The sequence below is a fragment of the Zerene cesonia genome, chromosome 23 (genome assembly GCF_012273895.1).
Source record: "Zerene cesonia ecotype Mississippi chromosome 23, Zerene_cesonia_1.1, whole genome shotgun sequence".
In the NCBI taxonomy this organism is placed as follows: domain Eukaryota; kingdom Metazoa; phylum Arthropoda; class Insecta; order Lepidoptera; family Pieridae; genus Zerene; species Zerene cesonia.
In genome coordinates, this window is record NC_052124.1 from 1,713,493 (window position 1) to 1,740,692 (window position 27,200).

A 27,200-nucleotide genomic window follows, 5' to 3' on the forward strand; every position below is an offset into this window, starting at 1 on the left:
TACCTACCCTATTTAATCTCCAAAACATTTACGAAATGTACGGCACAAGGAAAAATCTGATTAGCTTCGATGATATATCGTCGAGAATTCCTCGCCTTAGTTGCTTCTAATTTGAATATTAGACGCGTTATTGAAAAGAAAACTTTTTGAACGGCCCTCCGCAAGCTTTTAATGGTTATTGCTTCTTCCCTTGCTATCTTGTTTCCTATAAAAAATAATAACTATGGTTCAGGTGTTGCGGAACGATATTTAAAAATTTAACTCGAATTTGAAACGTTAGGATTTAAAATGCCATTGTTAATTTTATTGCTTATCAGTTTGGAACGTTCTTAATTCGAACGCGCTGTTTAAATATCGAACGGAAGCGGATGCGGTACTGATTCTAATTTCAAACTAAATATCGCAATGTTGCTATTGATAAAAATTTGTGAGCTGTCACAATAGTGGCATTATATTGAACGGAAATTTACGATAATTAATTATAGGTCAGCGAGTGCATTTGGCTAGATAAAACATTACATGCCGATATAATAATATACTATGTTGGAGCAATAATAGAAACCGTTTGTTACTTTTTTATCGTCTACCTAAACTTACGCCTATTACCGAAAATTAAAAGAAAACTATTTCAGTAATAGTTACACATAAATTTAGAAAAGCATAAAAATTATTTTTAACAAAATCTCTTTACATCTTATCCGACTTGGAAATAGAAACGACGATAAAAAATTAATGTACGCGCGAATGCCAATAACAAGCGAATTTAACTTTTCACAAGGATACGTGTCAACCGCCGCCATATTGTGTCTATTTTGGCGGGAAACTCATAAAACATGATTACCGGTAACGCGGTGCGGATTCGTTCATTTTTGACTTTATTTTTCATCATATTTGGGGTTCGGCGCGTCGTGCGTAAAAAGTTAATGCAATTTGTTATTTTGAATGATATTACCTCCGGGATTTCATGTAATGGTATGCCATTTCGCTCAAACTATGATTAGTTTAGAAAAAAAACAAGCACCTACCTATTTCCTTGCTCAACTCATTGTGTAACCTTTAACAATAACAACCTTATTCTCGATATAAGAATTACTTACCAATTGAATAGAGAACATTCAAATTTCAAATTCAAATTCCGAATTAAAGCCAGGACGATGAAAGCGGTTGACGTTCGAATTTCAAATCCGGCTTCCGTATTACGTTATCTTCGAAGGTGTTTGAACAATGCGTCGCCCACACGGCGATGCACCTACAAATTACGTATGCTAATGTCCCTGATCCTTCCGGAGACCTCCCGTCATCATCGATTGATTATAATCGCCTTTTGATTTCAATAGAGTCGATCGGTTGTCAACAATTATGTTTTGAATAAATATGAGATCTGTCGTGGACCGTTTAATAGGATTTTCACCTTTGAGAAGGTAATTGTTGCTCTTGCTTACAATGACAAATTTATAATAAGATCAAAGCAATATTATTTTATTAATAATCTATTAGTGTTATTTGTGTATATAATGATGCGAAACGCAACTTTTCGCGTTGACTGACCGAATGACCTCTGATAAACATTTTGGGCTCGCGCTTGGCGCTCGTCCAAATAAATACATCATGCGTTCATTCGTTGAGTTTTCAATTGATTCCAAATTCAAAAAATATGACACACCGCGTTTGAAATTCGAATCGGTTGCGATTAATTCTAAATTCAAAAATTAAAACCGAACAGTCGCGTAATGAGCCAATAAGTCGCGAGACAATAGCGGTGTGGGCGTTCGAAGTTTGAAATTATCACAAAAGAATATTAATGTAATACTTATTCAAATAAACTGCGATACATATTCAAATTATCGGTTGAACATGTATCGTGATATTTGGTTCTGTATGGTATTGGGAAATTATTAAAATATTATTTTTTAATTACTACCTACTACGTACATTTTTCTATGTGCTTTGACTATGACAGGATTGAGTTGATAAATATATTCAAATAACCTTGACCGAATAATAATAATTATCTAGATGTATCCACAGTTGCCAAAAAAATTTATCATAATCATTAAAATCCACTTAAGTTTCAGTGCTTATACCTAATAATTAAATATCCTTCGAGTATTAGTAATAATAACAAAGATTTGATTTGAAACAGCGATTTAATTTATTCCATATCAACCAAAGAACCCTAATTATCTCCGTCCAATTTGAATAGAGACGGTGACAAACTTTTTTTATCCCAATTTGAATCATTGGAGGCATTGTGATGGAATCGATTCTTTTTTTAAAGTTTCCCCTATAGCGCAGCACACCTTGAATCGCGTATTCAAATTTCGAACGTGTTGTTTTTTTTTCAGAATTATTAATATTGTTTATGGTTCCATGTGCCAGGTCTATGGCCGCTTCCTGCTGTCAACCATAGTGAATGTAGCGCCGATGACGCGGGACAAATGCGCGCGCGACTATAATGCGGTGTTTTGTTCTTTTTATTACAACATGGCGTGAGCTGTCAAAGTGCAATGAATAATCTGACAGTTGTAACTGATAGAACAGATAGAATGTATGAATTATTAATTACGATTCCGTATGCGTTCCGCCGATTATTATTGAAGATGTATTGTCGTTTGTTCTTGATTATTAGCGATAAATGGAAGTGTGTTTAGTTTTTTATTATATGTTTTAAATACGCTATTATGTTATGCATACATGTTTCGTTCTAGTGTATTAATAATTGTTTAAAGGTGTTACGTTTATTTCATGTTTTTAACAGCCTAATTACATATATATTAAATATCGTATATACATAACTACATAATATATACATAAATACTGTAGAATGTATTTAAAAGTTAAATATGTTTTATAAATAACACAGTTAATCTAAATTGCAATTTAATTACAAGTTATTAATCTGTTATTAAATTAAATGAAAACAAGAAAGAGAAAACTGTCGCATCCCTTCTAATGCTCATAATAAATGCGAAATTACCTGTCTCGTGACGCTAAAACTGCTGAACCGATTTGGTACAAAATAGTTTAAGAACCGAGAAAGTACTAAGTATAGTTTTTATCCCAGAAATCCTATTGGAACTTGGACAGTCCAGAGAAAACCTTAGGACTGTCTCTCTTTTCCTCTGACTATAAACCTAAGATCTAATGAGTAACATAATGTTACTAAAAATGTGTATTCTAGATTCTAGATACCTATCATAATTCCTACATAGTAGCTACATAGGTTTTTATTGCAAACTCAAACTTAAACGTAAATTGAAACAAACAGCGGCACCAAAATATTCATTCACTCGTTCGCTAGACCGCGAGGACGACGATTCTATAAAAAACGGCAATCACAGTTCGATCGTGGAACGAGGCGGTGCCTTTGTCTTGCCCCTAATGAGTTTTTAAGTCGATTATAGCAATTTTTCATAGAAAACCTCCTCTAGTGATGTATCGTTGGAATCAATCACTCGCCCCGGCGCGGCTATATCGAATCGGCTCTGATTTAAATAGATTTTTTCATACGTTATTTTATGTAGCTACTTTTTGTGATAATTGCGTCGTTTTTGTTGTAGTATGTTATACTAGAATAACAATAGTCGTATGAATAGGGTTTGTAAACAAGAGCGTGCGTGTAGACAAATGTATAATTTATTTTAACATACAACCAAAGATAGAACGTAAATGCCTTGAAATTACATTTTTTATAAACAACAAAAATTGGTAACTCTAAATAGAACGAAAAATTCAAAATTGGAACAAGGAACTAGATGCCATTCAGCGAATATTATTCTAAATGCCATTCGAATTTCAATTCCAACTAGAACTCCGATTCGATTATAACGTTTTGTTTTGAAATTCGATTGTTTTAGTGAGCGCTGTAATTCAATACGAATTAACGGCGGCGAGTTTGATTTGAATAAATGTCAAATAGTTTTTTTTTTTTTTTTGAAATTCGAACCGCGGGGCTTTTGATAGTATTTATTTTGTATATCGGTGTAATGCTTTATGACGTCAAACGTTCAGTTGAATTGGCGTTATAATTCTCAACTATGACGCAACAATCGGAAATCGTATAGAATAATACAAGAAAACCGTCCTTCTTTATTTAACCATCGACAGTTGACACGCGACAAAAGATTTATATTCTATGACAGCATTAAATTACGTCGCATTTATTTACTATGAAGAATCACGCAAAAACCTCACTCTGCTATAATTAAACTAAAGTAGGTACCTACTTTTCATTTACTCGGACAAAACCTCGAACGTACCTGTAACATAAAAAACGTAAATACGTAAAAAATCAGCCAATACGGGTTATATGAAAAAAACCTAGCTGGGCGTGTTCTCGGCACGCCCAAAGGACCTTTAAATATATGTGATATAGGGATCAGTTTCCTAAAGTATCGGTATTCGATCGAACGCCCTGACTATCTTACAAGATATCGAGAACGCCTTCTTAAAAACTCACAAAACGCAATTTTTGACTGTAACGAAACTGTGTAAAGTCGAATTTCCCTCGCACGGTGATGCCGTTAAACATATTGATGTGGTATTGGTTTTCCATTAACGCTTTCACGCGAATGTAAACTTTATTCCTTCACGCGACGTTCGATATTTGTATGTGCTGAGTTGAAGGAATGTATTGACGCGTTATCGGTGGTTATGTCGTCCCTTTCCCGCATGTGTATGATCGGGTATGTGCGTCTCTATCGCCGCGGGATGAAGACAGCTTTCTTTGTAACTGCGCACTTTTCTTAATTTCTTGGAAACGGGAGAGGTCGGTGGAAAGAAATTGTGGTTAGTCTTGTATTCATTTTACATAATAGTGAAAATATTGAAATGATAATTGAATTTTTATGAGATATTTTTCAGTGAAACTTATAATAAATTGGCAACTTATTACATGGACGTTTAGAAAGCAAAAAATTAATATGCCTACTTAAAAAAACAAAACTTATTTTTGGCATGAAATATGTGATGTTTCAGTTAGTTATTTTTCCATGTTAATTAATATTAACGATAAATAATCCCAACGCCGTAACTCAATTAATAAATAAACATAATCAATTAACGTCGGCCATTACATTTTATTATGTTATTTTACCGAATCTTTTTAGTCTGTGCTTCTATTTCCAAACATAAATATGATGCATGTGGCGTCTGAATCGCGCTATTTAAATTTTTTCACTCGATGTATATTTATAATATGGATTTATGGCTGTCAATATGGTTTAGGAAGGGTTATGTAGGTATAAAAATAACGATTGAAATAAAACTAAATAGTAAGGTACTGAACAGTACTGCGAACGTATGTAGCCAATATCAGGGACAGTAAGCTTATCTTAATAGAGATAAACAAAACTTAATCAGTTATATTTTCCCTCAAATAGTCTCTTGTACCCCCTATTATTGTATACGTTTGTTAAAACTACTAAAATCTATCTGTATTTATGAAAAATCACAGAAAAACTACGTAGTTTTCCAATCTCAGCAAACTAAACAGACAATAAGCGAATCAAATAGCCATATCTCCTTAATTACCCTATACATGACTGGATCGAAATTCATTCAAGCTACAACTTGATAAATTTACATAAAAAAACATTTTATATTCTGTATGCACTACGTCTAGCTTCGATACCAAGCGAAACACAATTCTAATCGCTTTAAATAAAGCATAAAATTGCCCATCAATACAAAACAGTATATGCAATAAAAAGATGAAACAGATGTATTAGTTTATAATAAATATCTATTATGGTTGTTCCAAGAATTATATTTGAAATTATAAATAAATGAATGTTATGTTTTAATCAATGCGTGAACGGGCTAGAAGGTTGTTTGTTTTAGTGTCATTTCATATTTTTATTTAGGTTTAGTGCTTACTGATTGAACTAGTTCCGTGGATTTAAAGATAAAACTTTGCGTGTTTGTTTGTAATCGATGCACAAAACTGGTGGACACTTTTCCTATTAGGTATTGTAACTTTTATCAGTTAGTTTTAAAAATATAAATTGGTTTGTTCGTTTGTAGGTTAGTTAATAATGGCCGAAGTCGTGCTACTTAACCGATTTTAAAAATTGTTTCACTAGTGCAATGCAAAATTATTTCCAGTATAAATTATTACTAGTTTTCGCCCACGGCTTCACCCGAGTAGTTAAAGTTTCCCATGGGAGAAAGAAGCTTTGTCTTGGAAAAATAAAAAGTATTCTATATAACTGGACCCTAATATAGCGCCGTAGCAATCTCAACACGCAAACATCATGAAATCTCATTTCTCTATGTGGAAGAAGACAAACAGACAAACACACGAGCATTTATGATATTAGCATTTGGGTTTTTATTCCAGGTCCCACGCAGTTAACTTCACACTGATGAAGTTATATAGTTTAAGTTTTTTATTCTAAATCTAAACTTATAAGTTTATAATCAATATATTGTAAATAGGAAATTTTTGTATGTTTGTAACGTTTGCACGTAAAAACCATAGGACCGTTTTCAAAAATTCTTTTACCATTGGAAAGCTGAAACTTCACTGTGTGACATGGGCTATTATGTAACACAGGCGAAGCCGGGGCGAACACCTAGCATATAATACACTGAAAGCAATCTAAACACAAAATGGCCGAAACAACAAACACTATATACATATAACTTCAAAAGGCAGTCGCAATGTCAAAATTAAAAATGGTCGAAACAAAAAAAGGGCATCTCTATAACTTTCCATACATTAAGTCTACATTACCAGTATCTGTTCGTTTCTTAACTCTTATTATGGAAGGCAGTCAAAACGCAAAATGGCCGTCAAAAGCTAGAACTATAGTGACCCCAATTAACGCGTCCCGCGTCCGGGAACACGCGTAATCCGGGATTGTTCCGATAAAACACCTCTTGACCGCCCCACGCATATTTATTGAGTTCAACTTAGTTTAACTTGAGTACAGCTTAAGTGTAATGATAGTTGAGTTGTTTGTTCTTAACTTTGGTGTGAATTAGAGAAAAAAGCATATCGTATTTACTACTTATCTTATTTAAAACAATTGTTTTTTATTAGCTCTAAATTAATGTGTTGTCACATGCAACATAAACATATTTAAACAAAAAAAAAAAACAAAACTTTGTTCAAATTGTCAGAACTATTATAAATTTATGGGGAAGAAATATAACAAAAAAAAGAATAATTAAAATCGGTTCACCCCGTCAAAAAATACAAGGTAACAAACACAATAAAAAATTACAGTCAAATCGATAACCTCTTTTTTTGAAGTCGGTTGAAAATGTTCTTTATTTCCAATACATATTCCACAGTCGTAGTTTATTACGTGAAGTAATATACTATAATAATACCGTTTTTCCTACTATAATCTTTTCCCATTAACCATATGCGAAAGTTAAATGGAAAATGGCGATAGTTATAATTCGAAATCAAAATATTCAAATTCCCCTAAGGCCAGAGGGCGGAAGTCCGGTCAGGCCGATACTATGAAGTATTTATTGAGCTGCGGTTGACCGAAGTATTTTATTGTTGAGGGTGACCCCACGTTCGGAAACTGCGGGACTATTTCATATCGATGTATCTTTCTTATTTAGAAAGATATGTGGTTTTCGTCAATTGGTTTCGTTTAAGGACGATTTATGGAATTATGATTTTACATATCCGTTTATGTATAAAATCGTGGATGTTTGTGACTTTTTTACTGAAACCACTGAATCTATTGCGTGATAATTTTGTATCCAGGTAGATGTCAACCTGAAAAACTGGGCGCTAATGCTAGATTTATTAGTACCTGAAGTAAATTAACTAATTACTTAGATAGCATTCTTTTATATTATTTCTAACATCCGATATCAAGAAAATAAAATTTATCAATTGCGACAGCGCAATTCCATTTTTACAGAACACAAACAAACTGTATAAACATCGAATCCAGCTCAATAGTATTAAATATCGCATCGCTAATGGCACACTGAAAACAACAGGTGACGGGAATCAAACCCACTGACAGTTATGTCGTGCATCTGCTGAGCTATCGGCGATCTATTTTCAGTTATAGAATATTTGTTGTTTTCCCGGGTTAATTTATTCAGTTGTATTTAACGTAACATGCAATTTTTTGCTTTTCCTGAGCTTTAATTTATTTATATCTTTAAACAATTTGAATATAGATCCTAAAAAGGCAAACGTAATAGGCATGTCTAATGTCTATGTTATAATATCATTGAATATTTCCTTTTTTCTTTATGTTTAATTTGTACCTAAAATATATTTGTAAACTTGCTGTGGCATGTCATTAAAATAAACCTATTTTCTTTCTTCTAACACTTGTATTAAATTATCTATTTATAATACCAAAATACGCAAAACTATGAACATATAATCTTTAATGCAAGTAACTATTATTTATTTTTATGGAAACAATTTTTCTTATATATACAGGTCGGAAATTTGCCTCAAAAATCTTCTCGTCAAAGCCATGAAACCCAATGTCTCGTAAGAACACAACATCGCATCCTAACCCCAAAACTGACGTAAATATCTGATACAATGTCAGTCCAACAATAGCTCAATAAGGATATATAAAATACGCGCGCAATGGGCCAGCCTCCGCACCAACGTATTTCCGAACAGAGCCCCCACCGGAAGTGCGTTGAGCGGGAAAATAGGCGGAAATACCGGCGCGAAAAAATTCGAAGAAACCCCTCGATTTGCATGCGAAAGGGCCACTTGCACCCCGATCGGTTGTAAATTTGTCAGATTGTCAATTCACCGCAAACACTCCGATACGACACTTTGTTATGATAATGCCGTCTTACCATTATTCTATTTGCGACGTTTTTTATTCTGTTTCGCCCGTGAATTCGAGATTCGAAAACATTGAATGTTTATGGAACAATTTCGATTCGAACTTTTGCAAATTTCAAATTTAGAATTAGCAGAAATTATAAATTGGACAGGTGATTCGCGAATTCAAAAAAGGAATGTCTTATTCCGTCGCGGGCCTATTCTGACCCTTCACTGTGGGAACCTCACGTAGAATAATCGGTATTCGAATAAAAACTCCGCCGTGCGAGATCGGAGACGGCTCGGGAAAAATTCTACAATTTCTAATCCGACACGCGATTATGTACCATCTTATTAGTGTAACAAGTGTCATATTATTGTAACTGTTGAATGAATCAGACCTAATGTTAGTCTGGATTGGACTTGACATCAATTTCTTTGAAAAATACGTGTTTTTATTCAGCTATGTGTTTGGTTTTTTTTACATTCAATTAATTATTCAAACAAAATATTTGTTTCACGCAACACTTTTTACATATACTAAGCATACGAAGTTTCGCATCAATTTAGCATTGTCATACATAGCAATGATTCGAAATGTACTCTAGGGCGCTTCCTTAACGCCGGAGGTCAGGGTCGAGATACACTTTGTATACTAATGTATATCTATCTTGAATACATAATTAGTTCAGAGATCTGTGTGAAACTATTAGCAAGGTACTCCCAGGTTCTATACAACATGTTTTATTGATTCCTCATTCGAAAATAGTAATTGTGTATTGTTAAACTTTAGTTTTTAAACCTCACGAGTGTCAGATTCTTCAGTTATCGTATTTTGCATATAGAAACGTGTTTCAATGGATCTAAAATGTAATAACATTCTAGATCACCATTAAAATAATCTCATCTTATATGAAATATAATCGGTAATTTATAGTATAAAATTTTATGTTTTCATTTCGAAAGCCTTACTAATGACTAGCTTTTTTGTGTCGTAAACCCACATCAATCCGATCTATGTGTTTCGTGACGTCACAGATAGGTCCTAAAATTTTATAGACCATAAAACAGTGACTTACGGTCACCGCTGCCACTTGCCACCTTGGCTAGTGAAATCAGGGTTGTCAAACATGTGGTCAAGCATAGGTTAGTGATAACCTATTGGTGTAGCAGAACACTATGGATTTTTTAGCTTATTGCAATTACACAAACTAATTAAAAGAAATTAAATACAATTTTAAACTGTTGATTTTTAGTGCTATTTTTCTTTGATTTTATTAAATGGTTCTTAAAAATAGGTATGTATAACACTTAACAATTATCTACAAACTTACACCCGAAACATTTTACATCTTATTAGTACTGTATCGACTCTGTTATCAATGCTGTTTGTAAACATTAGTTTATATTATTGTATTATGCGTAATTATAAAGTGGCAACCCTAATCTTACATTAAAATACAATATTACGGCCGATAGTTCTAATTTTACGATCTCTTAAAACTGAACTATGGACAAGACATTTTTAAACGATTGACGAAAACAACCATTAAATGAAATGGCTTTTATGGAATCGATTTTATTATAAATATAATATTTATTGGTAATCCCGTTCCATTTAATTTTCATTCCGATCGTCTGTTGATAGGTTTTAACTGCTTTATCGTAAGTAGTATGAGAAAAGAAACAGGCAACTCTCAACAGAAGCAGTCCTTAAAAATTATGACGATTTGTAATTTAAATTTCGAATTTTTAGCAAATTCCATTTTGAAAACGCGCGCGCATTCGGGCCGGTTCCATTTTCGAAATTATTTTTTTAAAGGTTGCTAGTGGCGAGTTGCGCAGTCCGCGCCATGTGTTTAAATGTTATTAAACTTGAAAAACATTCGCAAATCAAACCGGTTACGTCAAATTCCTGCCAAGGACACGCCCTGAGAGGACAATGCTATGCGCAGCGTTTTAATTGTCAAAATTGTCGCTTTCAACTCGCCGCTGCATGCCGACGCGCAAATTCGATCCTTTATCGAAGTTTTTTTAACGGAATAACTTTTAATGGCCCCTCAATGCCACCGTTGATTGATTTACTACTGATCGGTTATTGTTTGATACACTTTAATTTTAAGTAATGAAAATTGCTGTACGTTTTATATTGTCAGTCGTGTTTATTATATTTAACGAGGTTTCCTTAAAAAATATTGCAAAGAATCGTTTTAAAGGTGCCTTCGCTTCGCGCCCTATTGCAAGTTTTACGCTGTTCTGTTCGGTATTTATAATTGAATGTCGCATTGTAATCATATTGTAATGCACGATCAATCAGAAAACGTTACTGCCATAGGGATTTCAATTAAACAGTCTACTATTTATGGACGTATATAATCAATTACACTTCGGATTTTTTTTTCCCAATTTTTTTTTTAATTTTTCCAACACAATTACCATAGCACAACAAAAGTGGAACACTGATAACATGTTAAATCGATTTCAATTGGCTAACGATCGCGCAATCACAATGGATTGATCAGTATTATCTGATAATGGACCAATTGACCGGCTCCCGTCACGGGATAGATGCGTGATTGCTTTCACGTATTTTAATAAAATCTCGATTAAATATGATGGTTTGTTGCGGTAGGTCGATACGAGATGGTTATAAATATGGAAGGATTTGTAGATACTATCTACTTAAATATCTGTTATCATATTTATGCAGACAGGCAAAGTTTATACTTTAGCATTTTAAACACGTACATAAACAAACAACTTAAAAACCAATTAAGTAGGTAATCGTTTAGTAATAAGGCAACAAATTAAATCGAATTGTTTTCAATTCAACATTCTAAATTCGAACAATTCGCAGCCAATCTACAAAGTATTCGAAATTCGAATCCATAAAAAATAAAGCATAGACAAGAATCAATGAAGCGCGCCAAAAATTGCGCGCGTAAATCGCGGGGGAAACAAGGATGGCTCACTTAAGATCGAACGTGATCCGTTTGCGAAAAAAATATATTAAGCACTTCACCTTTGTCAGGGGGAGTTACCGACTTGTAAACAACGGCTGAAAGATGTAAGAATTGCGGTGAACTTCGATTCTGTTGTTCAACTTTTTACTCCCGTGCGCAATTGACGCGCCCTTTTATCTATGGTTTTTGGGACAGATAATTTGCGAAATTTCATGGTATTGCCTTTTTATTGTTCGGTAAAACAATAGTTTGCGATCGTCGGTGTAGTGTTGTTGTATAGAAAACTTTACCCACTACGATGCGTATATTGAATTAAAATAGTACCTTTATTAACTTGTACAATTAAAAAAAAATATATTGGCTGTTATATAAATTATAGGTTCCTATTAATGTGTATAAAAAAATCGATGAAAAATATATTGTGGATCAGTGAAAATGAAGTATATTCTAAATTCTTCATTTTTGTAAATCATTTAATTTACCAAACAACGCCCAGATGGCTTTGAAAAGCGCAACTTCATAAATCAACATCTACATTATTTGACATGTATCTATGACACTTGTGACTGGAGGGCGAGAAAAAAAAAACGGTTTCCCTCCGAGGCTAGTATTATCTCTTTCCTTTGATCTTCCTAAAACCCCGACGGAGTTAAATTGACAGAATACACGTATTGCGACATCTTAATAACATTTCACATTACCATACACAATGCCTACAGCTATAAAAAGGACATTGTGACAGAAGAAAGCTAAAAGAGTAACGGATATCAATTAAATTCCAAATTCAAAATACGAAAGCAACGCCATAGACAATAGAACAAAATCGTACTAATAAAACTGAAACAATTGATACAAATTACCTTTTATCATTATTGAAGCGTTAAAAATAAATTGAAAAATAAAAAAGACAGACATATGCCACCCCGAGAGACTCGGGCAATGGAAACAAATTAATAATTAATTTTCACGCGGGAAGCGCGCCAAAGTTGGGGGCATTTGTACGATCTCGTTTTGTTCTAAATTCAAAATTCATCCGGGAGCGATAAAGTTAAAAAAATTGTCTCTGTGTTTCTATTTTGTTCTTCGAATGTTCTTGAATTGATCGGTTTTGCTGGCCATAAAGCTTCGATTGTACCTTTTGGAATGTTTTTTTTTTTACATCATTGTTCATAGCTACTTACTCGTTCCCTCCAAAATTATTAATTACCTGAAACAATAAAAATTAAATTTAAATACAATTTTATTCACTTAGATAATCGAGTTTAATACATATCTCATAATGCGGGTTTCGCCGTAAAATTAAAACGAGCTTCAATTTAATTTACGGCCATTGAATTAGATTAAGAGACGTAAAATTCTAATCGAAAATGATACAGTGTTTTTATCAATGTCGATTATAATACAACTATTGAAATTACTCAATAATATTATGCAGACGTGATCCAATTTTCAGATAATTTTAATAATCGTATAGTGTATGTACCTATATATTAATGATTTATAATTATTATGAGTTTCAAAAACTTATTAGATGTGGCAATCATCCAGTTTATTATAGTAACATCATTAATTATAACTTCCAATTCCCATTTCATCCATTTCCAAAGCTAGAAAAAGGGAAAAAAATCGATAAATAACAATAAAAAAGTAATAAAATAGTTTACATTAAACTGCGCTTTATGGTCGTTTTACGGCCCACTTGAGGTCCCAACACGTCTAATTTGACTTCATTACGTGTTCGAAGACAATAAAATTATATTTTATCGATTTTCATCTGATAATTATATATTTAATTCGGGACGCAGTATGAAAATCGAGACGGCTATAATCAAAATATTCTTCGTTTCGTTATAATATTTATATAATGACTTTTAGTAGTCTATATTTATAGTAATTAACTCACTCGAATATTGTTTGTTATTGGACGTATCAGACTTGCTTACATTTGATATTTGTTTTAAGTTCTTTTAATAGTCTTCTTCTTTTAATTAATGGCTCCGTCCAGTAAATAGGGACTCCGCCAATGTCCAGTATATAACGGAGACAGGACTCAAATTTCAGACAGATAGACTAATACATTATACATAGTAAGTAGAATAGATCGCGTTTAAATTCCGTTAAAAAGTTTTTAATTTCTAGACTAATACAGTTGTGACATTTAAATAGACTTTTTCATAAGTTCTGTTTAGCTTATCTGTGAGTTAAAATGATAAAATAACTATGTATGAATTTTTTTTCAAAAACTGAACTGACCTTATCAAAAAGTGTAATCGAATAAAACGTTATCTTAAGTAATCAAATGGTGAGCAAAATTAATAGTTAATACCTAGTCTAATACTTAGCAGTGACTATTATAGACTTGTTCAAATTTGAATAAATAAGCATGCAAATACAGCCTCTATTATATCACTAAAACAATACGACTTAAAAAATGTCGATAGCAGGAGGGATTAACAAAACTACCCCCATTTTGAATCGATCCTTTCACACTTAGCACAATCGCGCGCGACGGTTGATTTCCGTTCTTAATTCAAATAGTTTTACTTTTTTTAATTTGAAAAAGGAACGGCAACCCGATCGTTAATTCGAATATAGTAGTCTCGAATTACGATTATAGATTCATTTAATAAGTGACCTCGTTTGAAAAGGATATCGCTTATTTATCGATCGCCGATTGAATAGACAAATCAAATGGCTCTTATCCCACTTATAAGCTTAATGAAGTGAGTTATTCGGTTTGGACGTATTAACTGGCAATAAAATTAAATATGTGAATGCGGAATTCACTAAGATCGGTTGTAAACTTTCTAAATATAAATATCAGGAATAGGAGATCCGATCACAGAATAAATAAAAGCTCATGCACTGGTCATAAACACGAAGGAGGTAATAAAAAAACGGTCCGATGTCGTCTTTCAGCTGTCGCGCGCTATTTTGGAACGCACTTCGAATTTCGAAAATCGAACTCCATTGGCGGGAATCGATGCTCATCTAAGTTTTAAATTTAGTTCTAAATTTCTTAGTAATTTTTCAAACATGCAGTGCGTCATGACATACATAATTTAATAGAATTAAGACATCTACAACAAATGAATGCTGTTACGTGATATCGTTACAGTTGTTTTTGTTTAGTTATAGTTTTAACTTGCAGATATTTTACAGTGTAAATTGTAGGATAAACTTTAATTTGAAGAGATATTGTATTATTAAATAAATTTCGTGATAAGTAATACAAGATGTTTTAGTGTAAAAGAATTAGATTTGTTGGTGCGTTAATGTGCAGTGGCGTGCCAACTCGGTGAGTGTCAGTGGATCAGTGGGTTCTAACAAAGATCCGTTTCGACGTAAACAAACAAAACTGTTTCAACCGTGCGTAGTCGTTCAGTGCATAAATAAAACGTTATTTGGTCTGTATACGCAAAAAATACCTTGCCATCTTATCTCTAATCGATATATAATTGCAGCCAATTAAACGTTCTATCTATTAACTTGGACAATTTTAGGAATCCGTATCAAACGGTTCAGCGCATGGCAGTCCGCCATGACAGATTACAACCGTCACCGATACAAATCCAGCGTCAAATCGAGAAAGGAATTAAAACGTCAGGCCCGCCTTCAAGGAATCTGGAGGTGGATAAAGCTACCGCCGAGAATCCGACGATTAAACAAAATAATTGCAGCCAAAATATTACAACCGCTCGTTATACGCTCATTCCCACATTATCACTCTTTTGATCTGCACGCACGTATCTGTTACTTGATGAATTTCGATATTTTTTCATCCGCCCCGAGAATGTAGTTTGAATTATTTCAAACGACGCATTCCGCAGTCGATTCCGACTTGCTCGGATATTGAACAACCCAATAAATTCATAATAACACTAAAAGTTTCGTAACGAAAATCATTAAATGACAAACATCGTAAAGTGGAGGCGAAATAGAACGCATTCTCCCGGTTTATATTTAAATTTAAAATCCGAACGAGCGACATATTTTTAAAAGTTCGAACGACACTTAAAACTAATCGCTGTTTTCGATTCTAGAACGTCTTTTGAAAGAGTTCGAATATGCGTTCTAAATTTGAAATGTTTTCGATCGAACGGCTGCTTGGTCGCGTCAAAAGTGAAGAATGGCGGATTGTGAAATCCGTTGTTTCTATCGGCATTGTAGTCATTAATAATCGGCTATTTTGTCTTCCAGCCATTAAGATTAAATTGAAATATATCGCCACCGTGGCTGTGTAGTTTTAATTTCGAACGTGGAATATCTGAGATTTAAAATTCGAACATAATAGTGATGTAACGTTTCATTGTACATACGTTAGCCCGGGATTGGGCCGTCTTGACAGTTGCGAAAGAGCACGTCGCATTGTGTTTGCTCGTGGTTTTATGAAGTCGTCGCTTCTCAGGCTACTCGAGCAAGCGGGTAAGCGTGCGAGCAATTTCAAATACGATGCGTATCGTCCACGAACAATGAACGTCTCTTATACCTCTCGGTAACGTCTGCAAAAACGTAAACTAGTCGTTTAATACGTTTTTTATTACTCTCGTCTTGAAGATTGTTTTCCGCTTGTAATCAATTTTTTTGCTCCGCTCCGTTGGAATTTATTGAAGATGCTGAGTTTGTAACTAAAATAAATTAATCCGTATAAGCCGGTTGCGCGTTATTCGGTGTTAATGGCCCTATTACTGCCAATTACTATTTTTATGAACTCTTTTCGTTCTTTATTTTGTTGATTTTATTCAGGGAAATACTATTCGTCATTAAATAAACAATTTCGTTATAAACTACGTTTGAGAGTTGAAATCGGTAGTATTATTACAGTCTAACTATACTCTAACTTATTTATATTTAGCAAACACAAGATTTCAATCAAATATATACCGTATAGCGTAACGGTTAAGTCCCAAAGCAGAACGCACAAGTAATTGCGAACGGTACACAGTATTTGCGCAGCCCGATAGATATCTGTCAAACATACTGTTGCAGTATTTACTTGCAACACTAATTACATTATATTCACAAACATGATACACTTAAAGCTATCGAAATACGGTCGGTTTTCGCGCGATTCCCGCTTGTCAGGTGTATTTATATGTTTGTATCTTAGTTACAATGACAGAAATCGCTCTCACCCCGTTCGTGCACTACAATACTTGAAGAATATAAAGATTTGATTGTATTTATTAACTCTTGGCTGGCTCGCAGGTTTGTTGGTTTGTCTGTAAGATATTTGTTACGATGTAGCTGGGAATTTTAAATAGAACGTCCTTTAATATCTTCAATACTTTTAGCTTAAGTTTAAGGTTTTCTTTTTTGTATAAGATTACTCAATTTTTTAGATAGTAACAGCATCGTTAAATATATAGATAGGTTATGGTTTAGTAACATGATATATACATAAATATAACATTAAATAGGTTCATTCGTTCGTTCTTCCTTCAGAGAAATATAGATTGATGTATTTTATAGCACAGGTGATGCTTTAGTATAAATGCTAAGCAAAGTCACGCGCATCAGTAATATTAACTAATACGAGTTTAAAATACATTTTTAAGACATTATCCCACCACAAGCCGATTAGATTTTCGCCAATACATACAAGAACGTTAAATCAAGCGAACTCGATATATTTACGAGGTATTTTATTTTAGACGGGCCCAATTAACCTTTCAGTTAGCTACATCACTTAACGTCGCGTAATGTCGCAGTAAATCTTCGCCGATCGGAATTCGCTCGCTGCGTTTCTATCGATACGCAATTAATCGACACACGGACACGGACGACTATTTTATTCGGTTTTCGGCTTGTTAATTTTGTGTTGCTTTAAAAGGTGTTGAATAATTATTTTCATCGGTTTTATTTCATGTTGTCCTAATAATAGATGCGAATTTTTGTCAAAATCTAAAGTTAAACGATGATGTGTATGTGATATATAAAGCAAAATCCTATCAAGAATGTTACAGTAAATCAGCAATCACTTAAAGTGTAGTCCCGCGTAGCGCATGAATTAAGAAATTTTACAGGAAAATACAGAATAACATATTTTAACCCCAACCGAGAATCGAACCCAGGACTCACTACAATAACACATATTATAAGTAATAAAGGTAATAAAAAAATCTGATTATATAGTTACATTGTGGATCCAAGGTCCAAAGTTCACTAAAACTTCGAACAATAAGTAACAATTTATTATATAATCTTTCACGACACCCTTTGCTTCTTAATAAAAATATTCAATTGTCAAATATCTGAAGAAAAATATTTAAAAAAAATGTTATCTGTGACAGTGATTTATTTGAGATGACAATAAAAAATTATTGTAGATTTTTAGTAGGAGCCTTACTCCTTTTCTATACCCTTTAGTAAGTAGCCTATAACACTGTCCCGTCGCTTAGTATCTACTTATAGATAGTTCCAGAAACAAAGGTCATAGTAAAATCGCTCCGTTGCGACGTGAAAGAAAGGCAAACGAAACGAAACCTTTTTCGTTTGTATGGATTTATAATATTCGTAACGACAGTAAAGTTATCGATCAAAACAAACGCGAGTTTCGATAAAGGTTCTTCATATGAATTATTAAAACTGTAACAACACGCAATATTCAAGCTATTTCGCAAATAACTGTGTATGAAAGGTCGCTGTCAATTTGAAATTTATAAGTTTTTGTGATAAAATTATATCGATACGAGGCAATTAACTGGCATTACTCGATATCGGTATAGCGTGATATGCCGCCAGCACTATTGCTTTCTTTGCGAATTTTTTATATGATTCAACAATTTCTTCGAGTTTATAATTATTGGTATTACATTAAAACGTTTTTTGTGCGTTGTTTTTTATTAATTTCGTTCACTAATGAAGTTATCAGTCGATATTTATCATAAGTTTGTTTAATCTTAATTAAGATAAAAGTAATGCATTTTTTTATAAACATATTTACACGCATCACTGATAAAGAATTTTATGAAAACAGTAGGGCAATATCGCCTCAATCCTGCATAAAATGTACGTGCAGTCCCGGGATCAGGAAATTCAGACGGATGAACTAAATCACCTTAATTCCGTTCCACGCTGATCTACGATTTAGGGTCATACGCAGACATCATCATACTTATCATTCATAAAAACTCGCACTAATCTAAGACATTCAAATAATACATATTAGTAAAGAATCTATTCCCCGCCCAATCCAAAATACGTCAAAACCCACAGCAATAAGGTATAAATTTGTATGCGATCGAACATTCGTGTCTTAAGGCTATCTAATAACATCAATGATCGAGTCGATTGTGAAAAATATCATTAAAAAACCATCAACGTGATGATTCAACTGGCCAGAGCGGCCCGTCATCAAGCACAATCGATTCTTTATATTTTTTTACTTATTAAATTATCGAGACATCGACTTGACGCTGTTTCAACGCAGCGATTATCCGAGACATCGATTTTACGTTGAATAAATAGAACGCACTTTTTACAGATAGATCCGATTCGAAGGACCAAAATTGTTCTATAGTATGTATCTTGTATGTACAAACGACGCGGTAGTTTTATGGATTTCGTATGGGTGTAATTGTCTTTAAATTTTATATAACATATTATAATGGAGTGTTTTTTGAACTTTCTCGACAGTTCCGGTTCATAATCATTCAAAATTGTTAGTCTCGAATTGCTTTGCTTCCGAAGCGTGCTTCAGTCTTGTGGGAAATTCATTATTTCTCCAAGATAGTAATTCCTAGTTATGATGTTTCGGATGAAGAATCGATACGGCCCGCCCACTTATAGAGTAAGGGGGAGGGGCACAAATCGAATTAGTGAGGCCAATGCATCGATTAGCCTGAACAATCGACAAAAAACACGATTAGTCCCGAAATCATTGACAGCCGAAAAAAGGTAACAACCGACGGTTAATGGCGGTTTTTGTTCGAAATTCGAAGATTTGAATTCGTAATTTCAACCGCATCATTTGTCAGTGACAATTTTTTGGTTACAATCGATTTTTAAATACACGTTAAGATTATTTTTTCGTTTGCAGCGAAACGGCGAGGCGCATGTGTCGGTGCCTTTATGCTATAAGAGGGTAATTATGTTTTTTATTCCTCCTTACGGGCATTCGAAATATAGACTAAATATTAATTAACTCATTTGTTTGATTGGGTAATATTTAATTATCTAGCTATTGGGTTTCTATTTTAATGTACCCATGTGGTATTGTTGTGTGTGGAAACTTAAATAATTATTAAATTAAATAAAAACAATTTAAATTATTAAATATGCTTTACTCCAAAAGTTGAATAGTCAAACAAGGTAACAAGAATTGAACTGAAATATTTTCCATATCAAATAATTGCGTCACAAAAAATTAATTCAAGTAAGAGGAATGAAGTGTTTAGTCTATGGCCAGGTCGTTGGCATGGGAAAGCGGATTTTTTGCCAAAACCAGGACACATTCCTGCACCAAGGCTGTGGGAACTGCCGATAGCATTCCGCCAGCGGGGAAATGTTTGATACCATCGATATCGATTAATTACAGTCGAATGTTTGCACATCCCTAATTAGATTCGGTGCGAATAAAGGACTGCATTTGGGTAATTTTAAGATTTGCTTTTTAATTTTTTCGTCGATTTTATATTGGTTATATGTCGATTTATACAATTCATTGGTTATGATTTAATGAAATAAATATAACTACTTTTGAGTGTTATTAAATACCCCTTCCTTTTCCTCACACTTCCCATTCCTTCTTTCTAATCGTCAATCCTTTCCTTATCTCTTACCTTTTAAAAGAGGGCAGCGCATTTGCAGAGGCACTTTTGCGAATGTTCATGGGCGATTGTGATCGCTTACCAGGCTCAGTCGTCCGACATGACATAAAAAATGTAGGTTTATATCTAAGTACCTTGTATATAATTGAAATGCTTTATGTACTTCAATATTCCTATGCAATGACGTATTAGGTACTATCTAAATAACATTAAACAACAACGTTGCGCCCGCGGCTTCACCCGTGCTGTCTTCAGAAATTCCCAAAGGGAAATTTTAAAATATCACAGCTATTTTCTTTCACTGATATTTCACAACAAAATAGCATATGTCACTCTTTTGCCGAGCTATCATCTCCGAAAAATCACAGAAACGCTCCATTGAGACGTAACAGACAATCGAATAAACAGCTGCTTTGATAATCTATTAGTTAGGATTTCTTTCGATAATTAAGGCTTAAAGCTATATACAATACCATAAAATTCACCAATCATCCGCATCCGGCGCCGATGTTATCAATAAAAATAATGAGAATATATAAAAAGAATCTTTATAAATAAAATTGCTTCTGTATAATACCAATATAGGGCATAATAATAGTGCTAGCCCAATCGAACCTGAATCCGACTTGATATCATCGTAACCACTTTACGATCGGTAATTGTTAAAGTCAGGTTTTATGTTTCGAAGAAGCGCTAGTTGACGCGCGCGACTTTGCCCGCTCTCAAAAGGTAACATTGCGTATTGCTATACGCTCCTGAAGTTATATAGCGTTAGGTATGGCCTTCATCAATAAATGGACTATTCGAGAATAACATTTTTTTTAAATCAAACCAGTTGTTCCTGTGATTGGCTGGACCACATACACAAACTAATTCTTTAAAGTATTAGTACAGATAGAAATGTATAAAGTATTTTCCTTGTCTATTGGATGGAGTGGGTGGAAAATTGGATGTAATACTACTAATATTATAAATGCGAAAGTTTGTGAGGATGGATGTATGTGTATGTTTGTTACTCTTTCACGCAAAAACTACTGAACCGATTGCAATGAAATTTGGTACGTAGATAGCTGAACACCTGGAACAACATATAGGAAACTTTTTATCCCGATATTCCTACGGGATACAGACTAACACGGGTGAAACCGCGGGGCGCAGCTAGTGTTCCCTAATTTTAATGTTAATTAGTTAATAAACTATGAAACTATAACAAATGCCTCGTTTAACGGCCCTTATCATACACTAGCTGTCTCTGCCAAACAACCATATTGTTAGTACATATAATGATACAAAATAGAGAATCCTTCAATAGCAAAAAGCCAGATTCAGCAAACAAAGGGCTGTATTAAAATACATAGTAAAATAAATATTCATTGGAACAACGATGCGTAGTGCGATACACGCAATTTGAATAGAGGAGATAGTATTGTGTGGCCTTATACTGATTTGTATTTACATTGTGCATCCCCGACGGCTCAGTGGTTGGTGTCCGAGTCCAAGGTTCGAGGGAATCGAAGTTGGTTAGAATGTTTACGGTATTGCGTGAGGAATTTGTTTGAAAAAGTTATGGTTATGTTTCAACACTAGAGGTCCGCCCTGGCTTCGCTTGTTGTACATACAGACTGTAGCACTTAGGGCTTATAGTTCCTAATCGGTTCAGTATTTCCTGAGATAAGCGGGATCAAACATACTTTTCGGTGTTCGATGTTTAATTTGTAGTTATCTTTAATATAGATAACAAAAGCATACATACAAGACACCCTATCCATCCAGTTCAACTAAATTCAGTGCCTGTAATAAATTTCAGGCAGAAACATAAATACTTAGGCAATAACTTTTAGCCCATTATCAATAAACCTGATAATATCGGACCTTGAATATCGTTTCCGTTACCGAGACGTAACTTCCGTTAAATTAAGATACAGATCTATGAAATCCTCGATTGTATTGAAGACAAGGATATAATGACCGTGTTTCTATTGTGCTGTGATAATCTTTTCTTAAATGCGGGTATTATGATATAATTCGCAAAGAAATATCGAACAATTCAAGGTCTCATAATATATTGTATGATCTGATACTAGCGTTCCGCTCCAGGTTCGTAGGTTCGTAGTTATACATATAATAACATATAGCACTCCGTGATCATGTGCATCACCTAATAATTTTTGAAATCGTTCAAGTAGTTACAGAAATTAGTGCAATCAAACAAACTAACCGAAGCTCTATATACATTATAAGCACTTCTAGATTAATTTTTAATAAATCGTATTATAATTATATCATTATTAAGACAGAAAGTGTCGAATTTAAGAAAAGTCAAATCGCTTCGATACACTTTCGACAAACTGACTCACTTTCGACATAAAATGTAACTTTTGACGCAGTATTATACTTTAATACATGAACAAGCAAACATGTGAAATAATTATATACACACTCATACTGTAAATTAATTACTGTTTTACAGTACCTATTCGTGTAACAACGCAATAAGTTACAGTTTTGTACACTGCATCGATAAATGTACTGCAAACTAAAACTTCGACACAAGCACGTGCTACTTTTGACGCAACGTGCGACTTTGACCCACGCCATTATGACTCCTCTATGAATCTATTTGAATCTATATCGTTCTATGATACAAGAATCATAAGGCGAAATGACCAAATGCTAATGCGACTATTACTGAGGGTTGAGAGAAGGGTGTGGGTCACTAACCTCTTAATAAATTAGGAAAGGGTGTTTGTGCATTTATAATCCCAAAAAGAGTGGATTGCTGGAGACGGACAGTTAATCCATAGTTTCTATATTATAATTTGTATGTATGCATGTTTTATTAAACAGGTTTGTTTCATTTACCTGTGTATTTTAAATGAGTAGGTAAGGGGATAAGCTGACACGTATAAAGGAGAAATTTTAAATAAACAAAAGTAATTACTTAGAATATATTATAGTTTTCTATTCGTCATAATAAGAAGTAAAAACTGCCTATAGGTTATCGTTTATACGCTGAGTGAAACATTTTATAGGAGCGAGCAAAGCCACAGTACTAACTTGTCCTCGAAGTCGATCAGATATTTGCATAACGATTATTAGAACAATAGATAATAATTGTTTCGGCCGGGATCAGTACCCCGGACCCCAAGGTTGGATATTACAGGTTAATTGCGGTTATAATGTTACTATTAATTGATTTCGCGCTGGGGTTTTTGTGTCATGTGGAAGTAATTGTGTTATGATATACTTGTCTTGAATAATAAGCTTTGTCGTTCTGGGTTATAGTATCTATTTGTACGATATAGTTAGTATTTAGGAGTTATTTATTTGATTCTTTGGTAGTTAATCTGAAAGGATTCGATTTTTCCTTATTTCGTAATTTGAGGGTACTTTCCGCTACTTTCGTTATAATATGCTTGTATTTATTTTATATGCAGATATAAATATATATGTTTCGAGTATATATGAATTCTTTACTTTGTTGCATCTACTCTCAAATTATTACCTGTTGCCAGAACTGTGCTAAGAGATATATCCTTTCTTTCTTAAAGAGCCAGTCCATCGAGTGCATAGCTTGCACCTCCGCCTCTGGTGCGGCGGGCAGACTGGCCGCGCCGGTGGGGTGCATCCGGACGTCCGCGCACCGCAAGCTCCCGGCGCGTACTGACCCGTCACCCACGCGTGCACCCGCCAATTTCAAACTTCGAACGCGCCATTTTCAAATCATAGAGTTCTAGAATTTTTAAATCTTCGTTCGGTCGCGTGCCTTCTTCTGAAAAGAAAAAAACAGTGCTGTAATCGATTCTGTTGGCAGACAATCGGGCAACGTTTCGTGTCGAAACTAATTTTTATGTTTGATGCTCAGGCCGATACGGAAAAAAGAAAATTGACAGCTAAAGGAGTTCTTTCACACGCGCGATGACGTTAATGTCTTGACGGTATCGGGGCCTTTTTGTTTGCTTTGTTTGCTTTATTTGTTTCAGAGTACAATCCGACAGTACAGTTTGTTTTTATACGAGCTTGGTACTGAATCAATTTTGTATCGCATTTATGTATCTTTAAGCGAAAAACTTAATCTTTAACAATTAAATTGTTTGCAATCTATCAATTGTTTAGCATATTTAACCTAACATGTCTCTAATTCCTGCACATGATTTAAATACCAAAAATATTAAGAATGAAGAAAATTCATTTAAAAAGAGTTTAATCATCAACTTATACCTCAGCAGTGCCATATATGAATGTATCACACAAGAAACGTCAACACGTACGATTCGGAAAAATCAAAAAGAGATGGCCGGCACCCTCTCGATCCACAGTAACATCCCCCCCTCACCATAAATTGCGTACTATCGCTACATCTCAACCAGTGGCCAGAAACGTTGAGTTACTAGCGTGTCAATCAATAAACATGATAAGTGTGGTTTCGTGCGCCGATATGCAAACAGGACACGCTCGCACGAACCACTTGGATCGATCAGTCGATTGTCGCTCGCTTGGTCAGCTTCGCTTTTGGCTTTTGTCAACGCGCCGAAGGAACGGCCACGTCCAACTGGCCATCGCGCGATTGATTTTGAATATGGAATGCTCGTTCGAATTGCACGTTCGAAATTTAAAGTGTAGATATTTGAAAATGTTTAAAATCGAAATACCTAAGACTCTTAAGATGTGTATGCGATATGATGGTATTCACGGGTCATTTTAAAAATATTATTCCTTAAACTATAAAGAAATTTACTATATGATAAAAAGATGATTAAATTAGCTCTGAAAAACAATCAGCAAAACTTTTGCTTTTATTTATTATCGAATATTATTTCGACGAATATTATTTCGACGAATATTATTAGATATCGAAAAGCGCTTTAAATAAATCGCACTAACCGAATAATCCACAAATTCTCCACAACACCAAGACCCGTCGATTCCACCATTATCAATCACATTATTATCGCATTCGCCGTCAAATATATTATGTTCCTACGTGACATTAAAATGAGTCATACAAATAGAAATAATTCCCACTTGAACTGGCTTTATACAACAGTTTATTAGTTAATATTCATTAGTAGGGGGAGGCCAGATGTGATAGATAAGCGCGACAAGCCGGGTCACACAAGCCTTATTAACGCATTCGTACTTTCTATGTGATAAAAGCGTGCCAAGTGATTTTACTAATCTATATGTAATATGATATAAACAGTAGGTAGAACTTCATTTGTATTCTATCATGAATTTAGTCTGCATTTGAAATAAATTCAAATTTCGAATTTTTGAAAATCAAACTGGCCAGTTTTGTTTTAAAAATTCGGGCTATTTTAAAAATCGAACGATTTATTTTCAGCCAATAAATACAACTGCAACGCAATCGATACTTGAATGAATCAATTGGTTCGTAATTCAAACGCGTTCCAAATTCGAAATAGGGTATCAATAGATACCGATATCTTAATAAGGAATCGCGTGAGACCCCATCCATTACACGGAACAACTTTATTTTTCGACAAACATTTATTCAACGTTTTTCATTAAATAAATCCTTGAAAATAACTGTTGAATTTGAATTGTAAATGTGTCGTGTGTTACTATATTTATTAGTAACAGCACTTTCTTAATTGTTTTAAAACTTCCTTGAAATGTGGGACTTGATATGAACGTTACATTTATAATTTAAATATGTTTATTACAATGACGTCATAACGTCCTACTAAATACGGGGCAGTTTGATAAACTGCAAAATTAGTACCTTCAAGGTTTAAATGTATGCTTAGAACATTTTATAACACATTTAGACAAATTCTAAACTTGTTGCACTTTGGAAACAGTTTAGCCAAACTTTTGTCTAAATGGCTTCAATTCTATTCAAACAATTCGCTAGACCTGCCGTTCCTGCGTGACAGAAGGACATACACTCGATTGAGTCGGTTGTTATTGGAAACTGCTATAGCAATATTGAAAAAGTTTTGATAAATAAGAGCAATAAATACAGAATTCGTGTCAAAGTCATCGATTAGCGATGAACAGAAGAACTTGGCAGTCACGATAGATTTTACAAGCAACTTACTCAATGACACAAAAAAAGGCTCTGCTACCTTCTTAATAAGGTTCAAAGAGCGATCCAATAGTTTATGATAGTGATAAATTTGTTGTGGCCATGTTTACGTATTGAGCACCTGCCCTATTTTATTGTAAAAGTTTTATCGGAAAGCGACGAATTGATGACGCTTTTACTTTTAATAGCTAACAAAGTTAGATACTAGTGGCTATATTAAAGTCAACGAAGAATTATAGTTACGGCTTATACAGGTCGCAATACTCTTTTTTATTAAAAAATAAGAGTTGAAAGCATTTACACACTTCGTCTTCCCATATTACGAAATTCCTAACATTGTAAATGCAAAAGTAACTATATGCCATTTGATCACGCCTGAACCACTGAAACGATTAGGATTAAATTTTCAAGGATAGTTTGAGATCTGAGAATTGTTCTCTAGGTAAACTGGGTCGTTAAACAAACGAAAAACACCACAATTTATATTTCATTTTAATTCGTACCATCTCGCAATGTGATTGCAATAATTTGTTGGCTTGCGATATCTAAAAGATTTCGAAGGTAAATAACAGCAGTTAATATCAGCGACATCGTATAATGCAGAAATGAACATTTATTTCAGTCGGGCGCAAAACGAAATA

At 34.0% G+C, this 27,200-nt stretch overlaps 1 protein-coding gene across 1 annotated transcript in view; it reads right to left on the minus strand.

The window, feature by feature from the left end:
* Positions 1-27,200, minus strand: part of LOC119836166 (homeobox protein cut-like) — an 89,692-nt gene that overhangs the window by 49,347 nt on the left and 13,145 nt on the right. Inside the window, exon 2 of the mRNA XM_038361421.1 lies at positions 24,013-24,279. Within this exon, the coding sequence (XP_038217349.1) occupies positions 24,013-24,135 (123 nt within the window). The 5' untranslated portion in view covers positions 24,136-24,279. The remainder of the gene's footprint in view (positions 1-24,012; positions 24,280-27,200) is intronic.